This window comes from Lycium ferocissimum, chromosome 12 (assembly GCF_029784015.1).
Source record: "Lycium ferocissimum isolate CSIRO_LF1 chromosome 12, AGI_CSIRO_Lferr_CH_V1, whole genome shotgun sequence".
NCBI lineage: Eukaryota > Viridiplantae > Streptophyta > Magnoliopsida > Solanales > Solanaceae > Lycium > Lycium ferocissimum.
The window spans coordinates 25,681,500-25,698,917 of record NC_081353.1 but is presented as its reverse complement, the minus strand read 5'-3'; the positions used below and the strand labels follow the sequence as shown (position 1 = coordinate 25,698,917).

Here is a 17,418-nt window from a genome sequence, read left to right as displayed (position 1 = left end):
AAAATAAAGCCGGTTTTTTTTGAACGGTTTTAATTTTAAAAGGACATTTTAAAAACCATGGATAATAATAATAAGGCCAAAGATAAATGTGTTTTGATCAAATGAAATCTAGCAAAATATTGGGCCAAAAGCTCGCTGGTTTTAGAAAATAGGGCCAGCCAAAAGCTCACTGGTTTTAGAAAATAGGGCCAGAACTGGCCAGGTTCAGCGAAAAATAAAGGGAATTTTGGGCCAAAGCCCACTCATGGATAAAAGGGTAGTGATATAGACATCTCAAATTTTTATGTACAAAGTTCATTTTGGGCCAAGCCCAGAAAACGGACAGACCTCTTTAAAAAATGAAGAATTATAATTTTGGCTATAAAGCCCAATCCGAAACCAAGTTCATGACTTATAACAAAAAGATGTATTTCCTAAAACAAAAACGTTTGCATATACGAGTTCTTGGATAAAGCGTTCTAAACGTATTAAGTGGATTGATCCAAACCAAGTATGAGTTAGGCTTGGGCAAAATTGTACACTGAAATTATTTTATCCGGATATTATAAATTCAAATCTATGTACCCTATATATAAAGGGAACATATTCAATTTTTTTTCTCAAAATGATATGCAAATGATAAGATTTTTGCGAGAATAAACACTAAATAGACGGTTCATGCAAATACTCGTACATTGGAATTCGAAGGTCAATAACCCCGTATAGTACGGATCCTTGTCTTTGGTGCCTAACACCTTCCCGGTCATGAGACCCATACCTAGAACTACGGATTACGAAGTATTTTCCTTTGTGTTTGAATAAACCCTTCAAATTTGGTTTTCCTAATTTCCTAAAAATTAGGTGGCTACTCTTTTCAAAATAAAGTCCAAAAGAGCACCAACGAGTTCATAGTAGCTTTTATGCCTTAACCCGCGTAAAAAATGAACCGTTACAATACCTGCTCCATCATTGATGAGCGCTGTAAGTTCAGTTTGGATATGTCAATATTCACTTCGATTGAATCCTCTTCACACCAAACAATCTGAATATTAAAGAATTCAACTTATCATATCAGAGGACATTTTCTTACTCAGATTGATTATCAAAACAACAAATAAGTGAATTGTCGCGACCCATTTTAGGATCGCGCGGGCACCTACCAGTCCCACCTTGGTAGGCGAACCCTTAACCCAAAACCAAACTCATTAACAATCATAAAACAAGGTTCATGTACCTTCAAGTTATGACATGAACAAAAAAAATGAGGAAGTAAACTCACTTATATAAACAAAACGAAAGTATTTACAACAACTTTTGTACAAACTGACTCCTTTTCCCATAACCTAGTCTAGACTAATACAAGAGCGATTAATTTGGAGACAATGTACAATAAATGTAAAAGACTTAACCTCCATCTAGGAATAAGATGATAGAGGTCTTCAAGATAGGCATAACGCGTCTCCGGGAAACTCTAAATCATAACACCTGCAACTAAACACCTCGAGAGGATGTAGCAAGTAGTATCGGTCTGTTGACTAGTACTGGTAAGCATCATAATAGGTCAAGGGTTAGAATAACATAACAGTAATAAAATCCACAAATAAACATGGTAGGTGATCTTAAGTCAATTCATGAATATAACCTTCCACTCGTCCCAAACAACTATAAAGCCTTATTCCATTAACGCTCTTTTAGTAATCAATTTCCTCAACTTTCATCATTCCTCACGTTCTAACCCATCTAGTATACTAATTAGGTAACCATATTCAAAATACTATAACATTACGACTACTATCGGGGGACAATCTGCCTTGATACCGCAAGTAAACCTATCATTTATTGTATTCGTAATTTGTTTTCGGGAAAAACTCTCTCGTCATTCTAATATTCATCACTCACCCAGGCCTAGAAGCCATACGCGCCCAAATTGGGTCATCTAGCACCACATACCCATCCAAGATCACCTATGGTTATAGCAACTAAACCCGGTGTGCCAAGTTCGAAGAATAATCATCCAAGGCCCCGAGTACTAACTACGGCATCCGGTCCTCATTTAATAACATATGAGGATGCCAATACGATCCATATCAATACAACTAAACCCCACACATAAGCAAGATAACCCAATGTAATAGAAATGTATGGAAATGCAAATGCTCGTACACATGTACTCCGACGATGGAATATCACATCGTTGACGGCCCGACCCGTGGGGGACCGCGCGAAGTCATGCGCAAGTCACTCCAGCACGCGACGAGAGATGACTCGATGTCCAATATGTCTCGGAAGATAAGTGTTTCCATATCAGTCACTCACGCCGACCCGAGAGATGACTCGATATACTATGTGTGGGAAGAATACGATCACTCCTCGCGTCCAGGAGATGACTCGTATCAATATGTCTCGTCATACCATGTCTCCTTCTCATTTCCCATCATTAGTACCGTACCCGAGAAAATATCTTTATATCATGAAAATGAGTATGAATACAATGCAAGTGTAATATCAATAAACCAAATCAATCTGACGATACCCGCACATGGGCACGCGAGGTAATATCATCAATAAGGCTACGTAATAAACCCGCAATGATTCACTATCCATATCTCGGTATCAACAAAGTACGGTACCACAATATCATAATCGAGTATATAACTAATCACACAATATCGATATCTCAGATAATGGCAGCCAACAAGTACATAGAACAAATAGGACAACGACGCAACGGGGTGGATAGCCCACGAATCATACAACAAGGCCCGACTAAGGCAATATCCGTCTCGAACTTCATGCCGAAGGCTTCGTGGGTTTCTCTAACAATATCATCTAAACATACGCTTCGCTAATCGAAGTCTCACCATAAGGTAATCATCCAATACACAACTATACCGGTGATACATAAGAACCGCATTTTCTTGTCTGTTATCAATCTAAAATACTATCGATCTCGAATCTTATACATCTGTTATCATACCGCACACATATATGAAAGTCTAACCGGAGATACCAAAGAAGGGAAGCGTAACCTACCTCGAGGGCGAAGCGGGTGCCACGAACATCCCGTTAGATCTTCGATTTCGCATTCCGGTCCAATCGCAACGAGAGGGCCTTGGAATGTCAAGAGACCCCCGAAAAAGAAAGAATTAATGCAAGAGAGTTATACAAGTTTTACGGTTGTTGAGGAAGGATTGGAAATAAACTCTCAACTATATTACCTACGCATTTGTTGCTTGGTAATCCTTTTTCATAGAAAACCCATATTTAATGCTAGTCATAGGTTACTGCTCGTTTAAATCACCAATTGTAACCACTTTCCTTAGAAATCTCGAATTCAAGAATTAAGGCTAAAACTCATTTACAAAGTAGAGGAAACATTAGCAATTTAGGTTGGTTAGCCTTTCTAGACTAAGAGTATGAAGATCTTTTCAAAAATGTTCATAAACTAAGTGTAGGAATCCATTTTATCCACCTAAACTTGCATATTTTGCATCTTCCATTTTTATTAGCTATTAGAAGATGAACCTTAGGAAAACTCAAAAAATTAGTAGTTAGAAGGGGTTACCTTCTCCCGAAGACTTGAGTTTTGTCTTCAAATGGCCACTAGAGGTGGTTGATATTTAGGGTTTTAAGAAAGAGGGGTCCCTCCCGAAAAAGGGGTTTAAATAAGGTCAAAGCGCACAAAGTCGGCGCGCGACGGTCGAGGAAGTGCCGCTATAAGAATGCGAACGACAATATCACTATTGTTGGGGCGGTCCTTTGCATTTGCATACCTCCGCTAAGGCGGAGCACATTGCCACTATCACGTCGACTTACTTAGGTTCGTCGATCGCTAAAGCGGTCATGCGGGGCAGGTGGCCTAAACTCGATATTTAACTTCTGATCGTACATCGGGTCCGGTTAAGATAGAGATTTACCAAGTTCAAGAGTAAATCTCACACAAGATTATGAATCGCACAAGATTATAGAGCCCAGGCCTCGAATTTTCCGGGATTACGGTAATGACTTGGTCGTTACATAAATAGAAGCCACAGTTTCATGAGTAAATTCTGCACTAATAGGCGTGGTACTTGTATGAGCGAAAACTTACGATTTTTTGGCTTAAAAGGTTCTTGTGTCCTTGTATGCAATTGGTTTCAAGAAAACCAAAAGTATACTGGAGAATCGATTGGAAGCTTATTGATCATGAAATCTTTATCCCTGTCATAAGCACAGTGTTTTAATTCAAGACCAGCACCAAACATTTCACTTACTATTTCAAGTGAAATTGAAATACGAAAGGAAATCAAGTTGTATGCTATTTCACTTAACATTTCAAGTTGTATCACTTACTATCCCTTTCACAAGCACAGTGTTTCTATGAAATAGAAATAAAAAAAGGAATAGACAAAATAAGAAAGAAATTCTTTGGATATTGTACAAGCTTACCGAGATCAAATTGTATTTCAAAACTCAAGAGTAATCACTTCGGCACTTCTGCTGAACATGTTAGAAACCTTGATCGAAGTTACATATCTAGATAAGAATATTCTCATACTTAAGTGAAAAGGTATTCAAAATATAAATTTACAGGAAAATTACAGATTTAAACTAATCCATGTATCCTGAAGCTATTCCAGTTACCGTACATCAACATTATAGTCCAACAGAATTTAGCTTAACTATTCACATAGGAAAAGATTTAAATATATAGGGAAACTAAGAACTACTGACCGTCTTCCGTCCTTCTTACTGTCGAAATAGTCAAGAGCCTAACAAACCAATAAAAGGTAAAGGTAGAAAGAACGGAAAAGTTAATCTAAGGGAGGAAGGAAGAATAACAAAATAGAAGTAAAGAATAGGATAGCCAGTAGATTATATGTGTAAGACATACTGTAATACTATCGAAAACAACAGTTTCATCAAATCTTTAGAGACTTTTCGCCTTCTCGAAGCACTTGTTCAAGGGAGCTTTTTGTCGCGAAAACCCACCACCAGGTGGCCAAGCATCGACGTCATAGGCAACGTCGGAAGAACTTTAAAGATACAATAATAACACTTGACCGGCAGGTTCAGCATTCGCCTCCAAGTTTATAAAATAAAGGTAAAAACGAATCACGCATATAAAAATTAAATTAGGAAGTCTTTATTCACCAAATACTTAGTCAAACGTAATAACGTGCAGGGATTAATCAGCGATTCAGACGACTACCCGCGAACGTATACTATGGAGCTTCTAAGATAATGATGAATGTCTAAATCATCGGGACGCGGCCAGAAACAAAAAGGCGAAAAGTAAAAAGATAGAATGGTGCCCCACGAACAATCGTATGAGCTCACCGAATAGTCTCGAAGCGACGAGTTCTCTTAAGTCGTGGCGTATCACGAACACTGCTCCTCGATGATACCTAACATACCGTCAAAAATAACAATGGTATGCACGAGTACGGGTACTCGGTGAGTGTCTCGGGAGACAACAAATATTATAAAAATAAAAAATATAATAATACATAAAGAAATCGGTTACGAGAGATGACATAAAAAACGGTCGTTCACTTTTAATTCTTAATATCATTTGTTAAGCGATTTACGAAAGCCAAACTTACTTTCGATATAAAACAAGTATTCGGCATGTGTATCTTAATAAGAATTATCAAAACCGATTATAAAGTCTTTTGTCAAGTTACGAACTTTCAAATATGCCCTTTCAAATTGATCAATTAAGATAGTCGTCAATAATTATAGAAATAAGAATGTCACATACGGCACCGATACGGACGAAGAATAAGTCACGTCGGGGATCACCATGGGGTTCCCTTGTCCTGCGCGCCCTTTCCACGGATTATAAAATCCTCGGTGACCACTGCGTCCCCTCCCCGAATGGCTAGGCATAAACACACCGAAATATGAAATCCTCGGTGACCACTCCTCTAGAATGGTAAGGCGTAAGCACGGAATATGAGATCTCGGTGACCACTCATCCTAAATGGCTGAACGCCATAAGCACAGCCGGAATATGAGATCCTCGGTGACCACTGCATCCTCCCAGAATGGCTAGGCATAAGCACGCCGGATTATGAGATCCTGGGTGACCACTCATCCTCCCGAATAGCTGGGCGTAAGCACACGGATGAGACCCTCGGTGACCATTCCATCTCCCGAATGGCTAGGCGTAAGCACACCAGCCAGAGTTAAAGCTAGCATAAAAGTCGAATTACAATTCATCTCGAGGTAGTCACGTACGTTACCATTAAGGTTCGTTATGCCATATCGTAAAGATAAATCGTTTCAAAGAATGTCTGAAAACGTTTTACTTCTTTAAACAAGTTTCAATTTCCACGATTCGTAGTAACATACTTTTATGAGTCAACAACCTTTCAAGTAACTAGTTAAATCATCCGTCGAAGAATTCGATATCATTACCAATCGTTATCCTTCATTATTAAGCATCTCTTATAGAGGAACATTCGTAATATATTATCGTATAGGGTTTGTTACGATCTAGGTTTAATGTGGGTTTGTCCCTCAGGCGTTAACCACCTTTAGTCATGAATTAGAGTTGAGAACCATGAGAAGAATTACTTTTCCTTTCATTCATTAAAGAATCTTGATAAAATTAATACTTCCGATAATGGTTTCAAAAGTGATTTTAAAGAGACATACAAATCCTGATAAAAGAGTTCGTAAAAACCGATAGAAAGCAGTATGTTCAAAAAGACATACAAATCACCTTTATAGTTAAAGGATTTTATTTTTTTTTTTGAAGAGACATACATTCAAAATAAGGAGTTTTTTAAAAAGGGAGACCTACACATTCAAAATAAGGTTTTTAAGGGAGACATACCTTAATTTGTTAAACATAGTTTAACAAATCACTTTTCTAATGAAGAACACCCAAACCCTAGCTTGAATCACTTTGGAAAGAATTATGTTGCAACCACAGGTTTTTGATCACAAAATCATGTTAAGAATCATGGGTTTGATGTTAGAAAGGGAATAGAGACTTGAATTCAACCTAGAATCATGGTAACACTTACCTTTTAGGGTTCTTGAGGCTTGGGACTTGTTCTTATTGACTTTAGGGTAAATTTTCGTGAATGCGGTGCTTGGGGAAATAAACCCCAACCTTAAATATAAACGCGTAAACCCGACTTTTTGACCTAAATCCGACCCGTTACGCGATGGGTCTGCGATGCGGGACCATCGCGCGATGTTCTCAATACTCGGACTTGAGCGATTGGCCCGCGATGCGGGGCCATCGCAACGCCCAGCGCGCTGAAAAGGCCGCGTGTGTCGGTTACACTTACTAGTGTTCGGTAAAATGGACATAACTTCTTGTACGTAACTACTGTTTGAAGTGGGGCGACCTACCGTTGGAAAGCTATTTTAAAGATCTAAAATTTCATTGAGGAAGTGTTTCCAAATTCGCAACAAATTTTTCATAAAAAATCGCCTAGAAAGACAGACCTACCAAAACTTAGGCGAATTTAAGAGGCCTTAAGAACTTCACTAGTTGGTTTGACTTCAAAACGACCATCTTCCACCCGAATTCATCAAGAATAGATTCATATCGACATAATATCATCTTAATACTAGATTTTTGCATGTTCACACCTAGTTCAAGTTTACGGGGTGTTACACTTTTGGCTTTTGCTCTTTCTTTAACAGGTGACGGTTTTCTTGCGACTTGGGGCTATTATGATAACAACTTCAAATAAATGGAAGAATAGGAGGAAAAAAAATTGAGAAAAAAGATAAATAAGAATCCTAAACCCCGTCTCTCCTCCCCACTTCATCCCTTTCTTTCTTTTACCTTTCTTCACCAAAACTTGTCTATAATTGGTTACTACTTGATTTTTTTTTCCGTGAAAGAGGAAAGGGAAAGAGAAAAATAAGTCTTAACTGTTTTATTTCTTTATTTTCAATGATCGCATAGAGTAAATAAACCAAATTATACACGGATAACTATATATCAAAGTTTTGCTTTTGTTTTTTGTTTCACAAGTCAAAGAAAATCTAAATAAAAAACAATCGCTTCCAAGAAAATAACAGTGCACTATTTAGCCAACCATTGAGGTGCAGCGCACAAAGAACTGATACTTTTGAAATTGTTGATGATGGACTCTTGATAAATCAAGCAACATCAAAATATGTGGAGTGCAGGAGGAGATAATTACTAGTTTGATCTTTCTGTACTCAAATTACTCTGCCGAAGCCTAATTTCACTCTTAAGGCATATATTGTAAATGACAAATGAAAATTAATTCACATATTGATGGGAAAAAAAACTTTCACTAGAATTCTCATGCTTTGATCCAGTATCCACCAGAGCACGATGTAAAAAATAAAAAAATAAAAAAATAAGGTGATTAAATATAGGAATACATATGGAATAAAACACCAACCCAAAAATGAAGAATTTGTACTGGATATGTCTCGAGGATGATAAACTTCTTCTCTAACATTGTTCAAGAAGCAAGCGAATAGAAGTTTGAATGTTCAACTTTCCGCCACAAGCGCTTTTACCGGAATCTGAATAATACTTTAAAGTTACGGTGGTAACTTATCGAGCAAACACATAGTATATAAATGGAAAAAGAAAAATTATCATTATCTATGCATAAAACATTAGATGAAAAACTCAATAAGTAAAACATATTCAAGATTCATCAAATTACACAAAATGGACGACACAATAACCAAAAGATCCAAACATTATTTGTACACACCAACCTAAATTAAGGAAATCAATAATATAAGATACAGAGATACATTTGTTAAGTTTAAATTGCATATGTTATTTTCAGTTTTTCCTCCCTTTTTTTCCATTATTTCTTAACAGAAGTCTCAAATTCCACTATTAGGACAAACAATGTGAAAGCCAAGTAGAAAGAAAGAAGAATGAACATGAGGAAAAAGTTACAGTGGAATCCCATGGACAAATTAATTGTTGCCTCGACGATTGTTGCAGAAGGATCGAGAAACCAATGTAAGGCCTGCGGGGAAAATATAGAAGAGGAATTTAATACAGAGATACATCAGGGCTCAGATCAACCAAACATGAAGACTTGTATGTACCTTCAGATATTCCGCATGCCTTTCTCCCATGGTGATTTCTTCTCTGCATTGAATGCAACTGGATTTGAAGTTTTGTTTCATAGGGGTGTTGAGTTGAATGTGTTTCCTTTGTTGATTGTTGTTTGTTGACTTATTCTGAATTTAGCGACACTTGAACTAAAGCGGTGAAGATTTTTATTTGAAACGGGTTGGTGAGAATTTGGGGAGATGTTTCGATTCATTATTTTGATGAAGTTGTAACTGAACAGGGACTGTTTTTTTCAGATATAATAAGTGAGTTCTTTTGTGGTTAAATGACAAAATAGATAAATCATTTTCCTTGTCAATGAGAGCTGCCACGTGGCGGGCTAGTGCCCTACTTTATATTATTATACAGATTAAGTATCAAGGTACAAAAATTTAATTCTACAAATTTAAACAGCGGAAACAAAAATTCACTACTTTCAAGTTGAGCAAGACTTTTACACTTAAAATAAACAACACCTATTAATTATCAAGATGCAATGAACCGACTTCATTCTTCTGTTCCGTTACAAATGACTTGAATTTATGGTCAATAAAATAGAGATAAATACGTAATCAAATGCTCAAGAGGTAGAAGACCTGATCTATGAAGATAGTGATAAACTATAAATAAAAAGATGCTAATCCCCTTGATATGGATACAATGCGTTGATAGAAGTTCCTATTTGCCAGTCGAAATATTTTTTTCGAGTTCTGCCCAGAGATCCAGCCATAGCTAATGTCTGGTCCAAGAGATTTCCAAGCATTTGAGCTTCTCTCTCAAATATGTATTTGGACAATGGTGAACTTGGCATGCTCTTTCTTCGAATATGTTGGCAAGAAACCTTCTTGTGAGTTGCGGTAAAAAATTATTAGATTTTGCCTTTATAAATAGTGTTATACCTTGCAATTAAAGTGGTTAATTATGAGGAGGCTTTTGCCTTTCTTTTTAGCCGGTTGTGTACATTTCTCTACAACATTAATCATATTTATTATTCAAAGTTGAAAAGATCTCCAAAATAGTAATTAGGAACTTTAAAGGTTGAGTATTACTATAGTATGAAAGCAATTTTAATACATTGAAAACTCTGTAGTAAGTTGAATGCATCCGGCCAGTTTTTGGTCTATTTATCTCATTTCATTTTAATAAAATATTATTAGTAATTTAATGTAAATTTAATTTTTACTGACAGATCAAAGCTTCTATTGTTAGGTCTATTATGAAGTAAGGATTCAAGAGAAAAGTAAAGAAGGGAGAAACGTTTTCTACAATAATTAAGATAAAAGTTTTTTTTCTAATTCACTGGTACTATTAATGCCAAGAGGGTATATACATGAACACAATTAACATGTACATTGTATATTAACGTAAGAACAACAATTCAACTCCCAAAAGAAGTTAATCTAGAAATTATGATCATTAATAGCAAATGCCTAATACTAATACATACTATGAACGTCATATATAGATTAACTTCCTTCTTTTTATTTTGTTTATTTTTTAAAGGGTATATTTACATATTTGTACCAAACATTATTTGAAGTGGGCGTTTATTGGAAGGGTAAAAATGTCGTTTAACTTTTAATGGACATTTTGGTAATTTAACTTTTCAACTTAGGGTCTTCCCACTTTTAGAATAGTACGATGATATGATGATTTAGAAGTCAACTTTTTCCATGAACATAATTTCATTTCATTCTTAATTACAATCTAGCCAAGAAAGAGCGACAACTATACTTATTCAAAATGCTTTAGTAGCCAGGGGAAATGAAAGGTTACAAAAAGAAACCCCAAAAGGGTGAAAGCTATACAGAAAACAAAAAATTGTTAGAAGGTTAATTATATTTTGCTATAACATATATAGAGACATTAAACTTAGATGGGGTGAGTTATATGAAGAAACTAGGTTCTGATAAGTTAATATTATGGCTCATTTGATCTTGTCTCTGTTCTTGTTCTTTTTCTTCCTCTTCATCCTCTGCTTCCCAAAGAAAATGTGCATAGGAGGCCAACACATAACTGCATTCATAAAAATAAAATAAAAAACACTTTTAAGTTAGTTTCATATATACTTCACTTAACCTAAACTAATACACTATCTAAAAATCAGAAATTAGCGGCAGACAAAATTTGTAGCTAAATAGCAAAATTAGTCCCTAATATTAAAAAAAAAAAAAAAAGTCTCTAATCTTATTTAGCGAAGGATTAACGATAAATCATCAAAAATTTATGTTAGTTACGAGCTATTAGAAACAGATTAGAGATAAATTCTGTAGTTAGTTCCAAATTTTTATATAGTGATAGGTTACGTAATTGAATTTAACTTCTATATATTGATAGGGTAAGTGAATTGTTATACTATTATCTCACTTAAAAGATAACTACAAGCAGTAATTATCCATAAAAAGTGGGAGTAATTATTTGAAAAAAAAATATGGTAGCTAGGTTTTAGAATATACCAAATGAGTCGTTTGGTTCCAAGGATATGGGATAACAATTTCGAAATAAAATATGAGATTATTTTATCTATTTTTATGCTGGTACAAGCAATTCCGATATTGGTTATACTTGTGGTATTATTCTTATACCATACTCAATGTGGATAGCACTTCAAGTTCACTAATCCCCGAATAAAATAACAAAATGACAAAGATGCCGATCTCCAAAACTCATTCCTTTAAGAAAGTCAAGGTCAAAATTGGGAAAGTTTATCCAAATTTATCTGGTGTAAAACCAAATACATATTTTATATTAGACTCACTATACATTTCATTTTTAGTTCAATGAATCAAACATCTACAAATAAAAGTATATTCACTAAATAATCTCGTCATTATTTAGTTCTCATATTACAATTCCCATATTTTAATTCTATAGTATAACTTGTTCATAAATCAGACGACAATTATTTACACTGAAAGCATTAATATATAGGTAAAAATTAGTTAATCCCTTCATGTCATATATAAGAATTATTCTTACCAATCGTCTGGTGCAGCTTTAACAGCTTTCTCAAAGTAGTTTTGAGCACGAGGGGCATCTTTATGGGATCTCCAAATTAAATCAGCATATAATGAAAGTACATTTCCATCACTTGGATTTGCCAAAACTGCTCTCCCACTATATTCTTCTGCTTTCACCAAGTTTCCACGGACCTGTTTGGTTTTCAATTTACAAAAATCAACAACTCAGAGAAACAGAGTGAAAATCCAATGCTTTTGTTTTGGAATTTATACTCCATATATAGTACTACTACTAATATCTTTTAAATTATTATAAACCATTTACCAAGTTAAAACTTAGTGATAAATCTTTTTACAGTAGAAAACCGATATGCACAAATGAAACTTCTATGGTCAAGTTACTCAGAACGTACTTCAGCCCAAAAAGATTTGGTACACCCTTTATTTCATTTTATATGATCCTTGTTTTAGTCCGTTCTACATAAAATAGTATTTTCTCTGTTTCAAATTATGTGATATTCTTTTTTTTTTTTCCAATCAGTCTCAAGAAAATGACTTTTTTTATATTAGTAACAATTTAATTTTAAAATACTCATTCAACCCTTAATGAGGTAATTTATAATCATAGAAATGATAAAGACTTAGTATTGATCGCAAGTTTTAAAATTCTTCCTTTATTTCTTAAATGTTGTGTCCAAACAAACACTATCACATAAATTGGGGCGAAGAGAGTGATATTTTTATATATTTGACACCTTTTTAACTCTAAATTTTCCATAATACTCATAATGGAGTTCTCTTATATAACCGTAGAATATTGTAATAACATAGACTTATAAGATTACAAGTTCGAAGAATACTTTTGATATATACCATAACTTTTTTCTTTATTCTTAAACTTTGTGTAATTCATTCAAACATTTCAAACTAAAAATAATACTATTAGTTTAACTTGTTAAAACATAAGTTTCTGCATCTATGTTGGTAGAAAATGAAGAAATGCAAGTTTATATTAGTACCTCTTTCAAGAATCTTGCATAATTTCCAAGAAGCATTGAATTCCCAGGATTAGCTTGAATCATCTTTTTGTAATACAAATCAGTACTATCACTCCCATGATTTGAATCCCACTCAAAACCATCACCATTTCCACCATTAGAATCATCACCACCTCCACCACCACATTTCTTTCCTCTACCGTGTCCATCACTTCCACCGCCGTCAACCACCAGCTCCACCGCCCTCGTGTGTTTCTCTTCCTCAACTTCAAGCCCCTCACCCGTTTCCAACCGATAATTCGGAAACAACATCAATCCATTATTCAGCCTTTTACCCTTTGAAGACCATTATTCAAATTACTGCTGATTATTTCTAACGGTTTAAGTTTTTAGATAATCAGATGTTACATTAAATTTAATATAGTATCAAAATAGGCAGCAATGGTTTTAGGAAGCTTACTTATACATCCTCTGAGGTGACCTAATGGTAGAAAAAAAAATTAGACTAAGTTAACATTATATACAACTTAAATTTGGCGTGAGACTTAGGCCACATGGGAGCGGCGTGTTGAAAACATAATTGAACCCCATGCAAAGATGAATCAAGATAGCACATGAAGGGGTACTATGTCGAAGACATAATTAAGCATATGGAAAAGGATTCTTGCCTGTACGTGAGAGGGCGTGTTGAAGACAAAATTAAAGCTCATAAAAAGAATAATTAAGGTCAAAACATGAAAGGGTGTACCGAAAACATAATTAAGTAAATAAAAATATACTCTCAAACATATATGAGATTATCTAACAGTTCATGAACACTACCTTATCTTCTTTCTCCTCTTCATATGTTTCTTCATCAACTGTGATAGGAAGTATGTTGTGCATGGCCATGCAACAAGTACTGCTTGAAGATGATGGTTTATTGAACAGTTTAAGATCAGTTTCAGACAAAGCTCTGGACATCTTTTGTACTGAATCTAGTGATGAGCTTGAGAGTGATGTAGATGATCTTGACAAGTATTTTGGTCCTGGGGATAATTGTGGTAGCCATGAATAATATTGCTTCAATAATGGACTTGAAGAGCTACGAAGAAGCATCATTAATTTAATTATTCTCTTGTTGGTCAGAGAATGTTAGAGAATAATTTTATGAGTCTCAGTTCAGCCAAGTTGGAGCAGAGGTAGCAGAGTTTGTTTGACCTTTTATAGAGGAAACAATATTTATATATTGTGTGTGTGTGTGTGACAATTTGTATTTTAATTACCCATGTACCCTTGCAATTTTTGTGTTCAAGATGTTAAAGATATAAAAAAAAAATTGCTATAGATAACAATTTTTTTTTTAGTTAAGATAATTAAACATTAAAAACTATTTTGAGTTTCTAAGTACTTATAGAGTTATAGTGCCAAAGTTTTAAGTTTCGCACGAACTACTTTTCAAAATTCAGTTTATATACAAATACAGCTTTTATTTTCAAGTAGTTTTTTTTTTTTTTTAAAGTGTCCAAGTATATCCTTTTAACTTGAAAATATTGTCAAAACACATATTAATTGGTAGAAATGAAATAGGTAATCACTCTTAGTGCTGTTATTATTTGAAATATAGTCAGCATTTACAAATATTAAAAATTTAGCCACTTTAAATTTAACCGACCTCCACTTCTACTTTGCACAAGTTATATAATGACAGAGTTCTTGTGATGGCTTATATCTACTCGGCTACACTTGATTCTTGAAATGACTTAAATTGTACTATAATCATTAAAAATGACTTAAATTTTACTATAATCATTAAAAAACAAAAGTAATCAATGAACTTGTAATCGGATATGAGTACTCAAAATCAATTTTGACTAGCTTCATTTTGATTCACGAAAATATGATGATAAACATGATTTCATTACAATTTTTATTCTTTTTTAATTTTATAATATTAATGAGAAATTTATATAAGAGATCCTTTTTTAGCGTTTTATTTACCCTACGACAAAGAGGAGGAGGTACAACAAAGAACAAACATATCTGAAGCTTGCTCTATCAGGTTAAATAAATTTTAAATGCATCGCAAAAATGGTCATTGTTTGAACAGTCATGCTACAATTTACAGTGTTGCACGTTACCCAATTAATTTGTCGTCATTCCCGTACTTGGTTTACATACGGCCGTTGTTTTAATTTGTGGGACCCATATCCAAAATGGCCATGTGAATCTGGACCCACAAATGCAACTTGAATGTACTTTAACGATCCTAATTTGTCTAGTCACGTGACACTTCTCAATTGCCAAAAAGGATAACGATAACAATAACGTACTCGGTGTAATGCAGGAGTATGGAGAAAGTGATGTGTACACAGTCTTACTTCTATCTTGTGAAGGTAGAGACACTATTTTTGATAGACCCTCAGTTTAAGTAAATCATATAAGAAATCAAGTATGTAAAGCAAAATGCAGTAGCGAAAGAGCAAAGCTGAAACAATGGAGAAGAGAACAGTAACAACAATAAATACTCCCTCCCTTTCCATTTTTTACTTGTTCAGTATTGACTTTCCACACCCCTTAACGAGTCATAAATAAAATGACAATTCTACTCTATCACCCCTAATGATTACTAAATCATCTACTAATTGAAATCAATTCAACAGACTTTAAAAGTTGTGCAGCCACTAACGATTCCTTAAAGTTTCCAACTCAATAATTAATAATAAGGGTAAAATAGATATGAAATTATAAATTATCTCGTAATTTTTTAAACTGGAGAAATAAAAATGGACATCTACTTTTTGTATACAATACAAGTAAAAATGAATGAAGAGAGTACTATGATAATTGAAGCGAAGGAAACAACATACAATATCAAAATCGAAGAATAAGATAGCAGAAGAGTAATACTTGTTGGCATATTGAGAGTGAAGAGCATATTATTAAAAGCAAACGAAAAGGACGTCAGCATCGGTTTATTTACGGGAATGCTACTCCTAAAGTTTTACTGGCTGGGCTTAGCTTTCGGGTGGCCCAATAAATGGAGCCCACAAGATTGTTGTTTAAAAGTAGTGGTGGAGCCCATGGGCTTATTAACGGTGAGTTGCAAGAGTGTTGGTCAATTCAAATCAAGACATGGCCATCAATACTAGAATTGGCAGTTGGCGGCACTATGTGAAATTGTGAATTATGAGATTGACTATTTTTGGACATGCTTGAGGGGCTAGATGGTAAACATTAGCAGCGCATTGGCATGATTTTAGGCGCGGCCTATTCTCAGAGGCGGACCTACGTGAAAGGGTTAGAGTGCACGTGCACTTCTTATATATATATATATATATATATATATATATATATATATATATATATGTGTGTATATACCTTAAGAAATTAGTATATATTTATTTGTGCACTCTAACAAACGAAAGTGTCTTTGGGACACGTTGATTGCAACTGCTGCTTCCCTTATATGTTACCCCGGATCGAACTTGAATGTCACTTTCAATTATGTTTTTGAGCCCATTTTTAGGAAAACAATAAGCGTTAAATGAGTTCGCCCATATTCGAACCTGCACTGTCACTACATGTTGCATAACCTTAGCCTTTGAGCTATCTCTTTCATTTGCGTCACTATATTAAATTTTATTTATTACACATATTTGACCTATATATTTGTATTTTCGTCACTGCTACGCTATTAGTGACCGGTCCGACACAGTATTATCCCTCAGTTGTGATTAAAAAATTTATTGGCGTTTATGTTAAGATAATAGTACCCCTACCGTCTTAAAATCCTGAGTCCGCCTCTGCCTATTCCCTTTGGCTACATAATTGTGTGGCTTCAGAGAATTTAAAATCTTTAGAGCGCTGCTCTCTAAGCATTCCCGAGTGATTTGCAAAAATAGGATCATTCAATATTATTGCTGTTTACTTTTTGTCTCCGTTTTGACGAAGTTGGACATAAATAGTTTCAATTCTATACATCTTTAAATTGTTCATGATTTGTAAGACTTGTCTTGTTCATAAGCTATGCTAACGGCGGATGACTATGGGTACAATCTTCGTTCTATGTATCTGGAGTTACTTTAAAGATGAAGGAGCAAATTTGGGTACAACTGTCAAACTTTTTGTACTATTCTTTTGCGGCTATGATTGAAACTTTGTTAGCATGATATGAGAGACCAGTTCAATAGTATAATGTCTGTATGCAAAATTTGGACAAAGAGCCCGTCTGGATTAGCTTATAAGTTGCTGAGCTATTTTCAGCTTTTTTGAATATTTGGCTGGCTAACTTAAAGTCACTTTGTGTTTAAAATAAGCCCAAAAAAATAATTAAACTGCTTTGATTAAATTTATCTAAAACAAATTATAAGAAAAAAAAAAAAATAAGTTGGGGCCCCAACTTATTTTTTTATTATTTATAAAGTTTTTTTTTTTG

At 34.6% G+C, this 17,418-nt stretch overlaps 1 protein-coding gene and 1 long non-coding RNA gene across 2 annotated transcripts; both read right to left on the bottom strand.

The window, feature by feature from the left end:
* Positions 1–8,604: 8,604 nt before the first annotated feature.
* LOC132040523 (uncharacterized) lies at positions 8,605–9,324 on the bottom strand. The gene is made up of 2 exons (XR_009410702.1): positions 9,037–9,324; positions 8,605–8,954 (listed from the first exon to the last, which is right to left on the bottom strand). It is a non-coding gene; the product is annotated as an uncharacterized LOC132040523 (long non-coding RNA).
* A 1,385-nt stretch (positions 9,325–10,709) lies between these two features.
* On the bottom strand, positions 10,710–13,328 carry LOC132040628 (uncharacterized). The gene is made up of 3 exons (XM_059431280.1): positions 13,023–13,328; positions 12,023–12,195; positions 10,710–11,059 (listed from the first exon to the last, which is right to left on the bottom strand). The coding sequence occupies exons 1-3, from the start codon at positions 13,311–13,313 to the stop codon at positions 10,930–10,932; spliced, it is 594 nt and encodes a 197-aa protein (XP_059287263.1). The 5' UTR covers positions 13,314–13,328; the 3' UTR covers positions 10,710–10,929.
* Between the last annotated feature and the right edge of the window lie 4,090 nt (positions 13,329–17,418).

Bases quoted from the DNA above. Each gene is read 5' to 3' on its own strand.
- LOC132040628 (XM_059431280.1), bottom strand. From the start codon at position 13,313: ATGTTGTTTCCGAATTATCGGTTGGAAACGGGTGAGGGGCTTGAAGTT. The intron at 12,196-13,022 runs GTACTAATATAA...AAAACCAAACAG, and splicing joins ATGCAAGATTCTTGAAAGAG to GTCCGTGGAAACTTGGTGAA. The intron at 11,060-12,022 runs GTAAGAATAATT...TTATGAATGCAG, and splicing joins AAAGCTGCACCAGACGATTG to TTATGTGTTGGCCTCCTATG.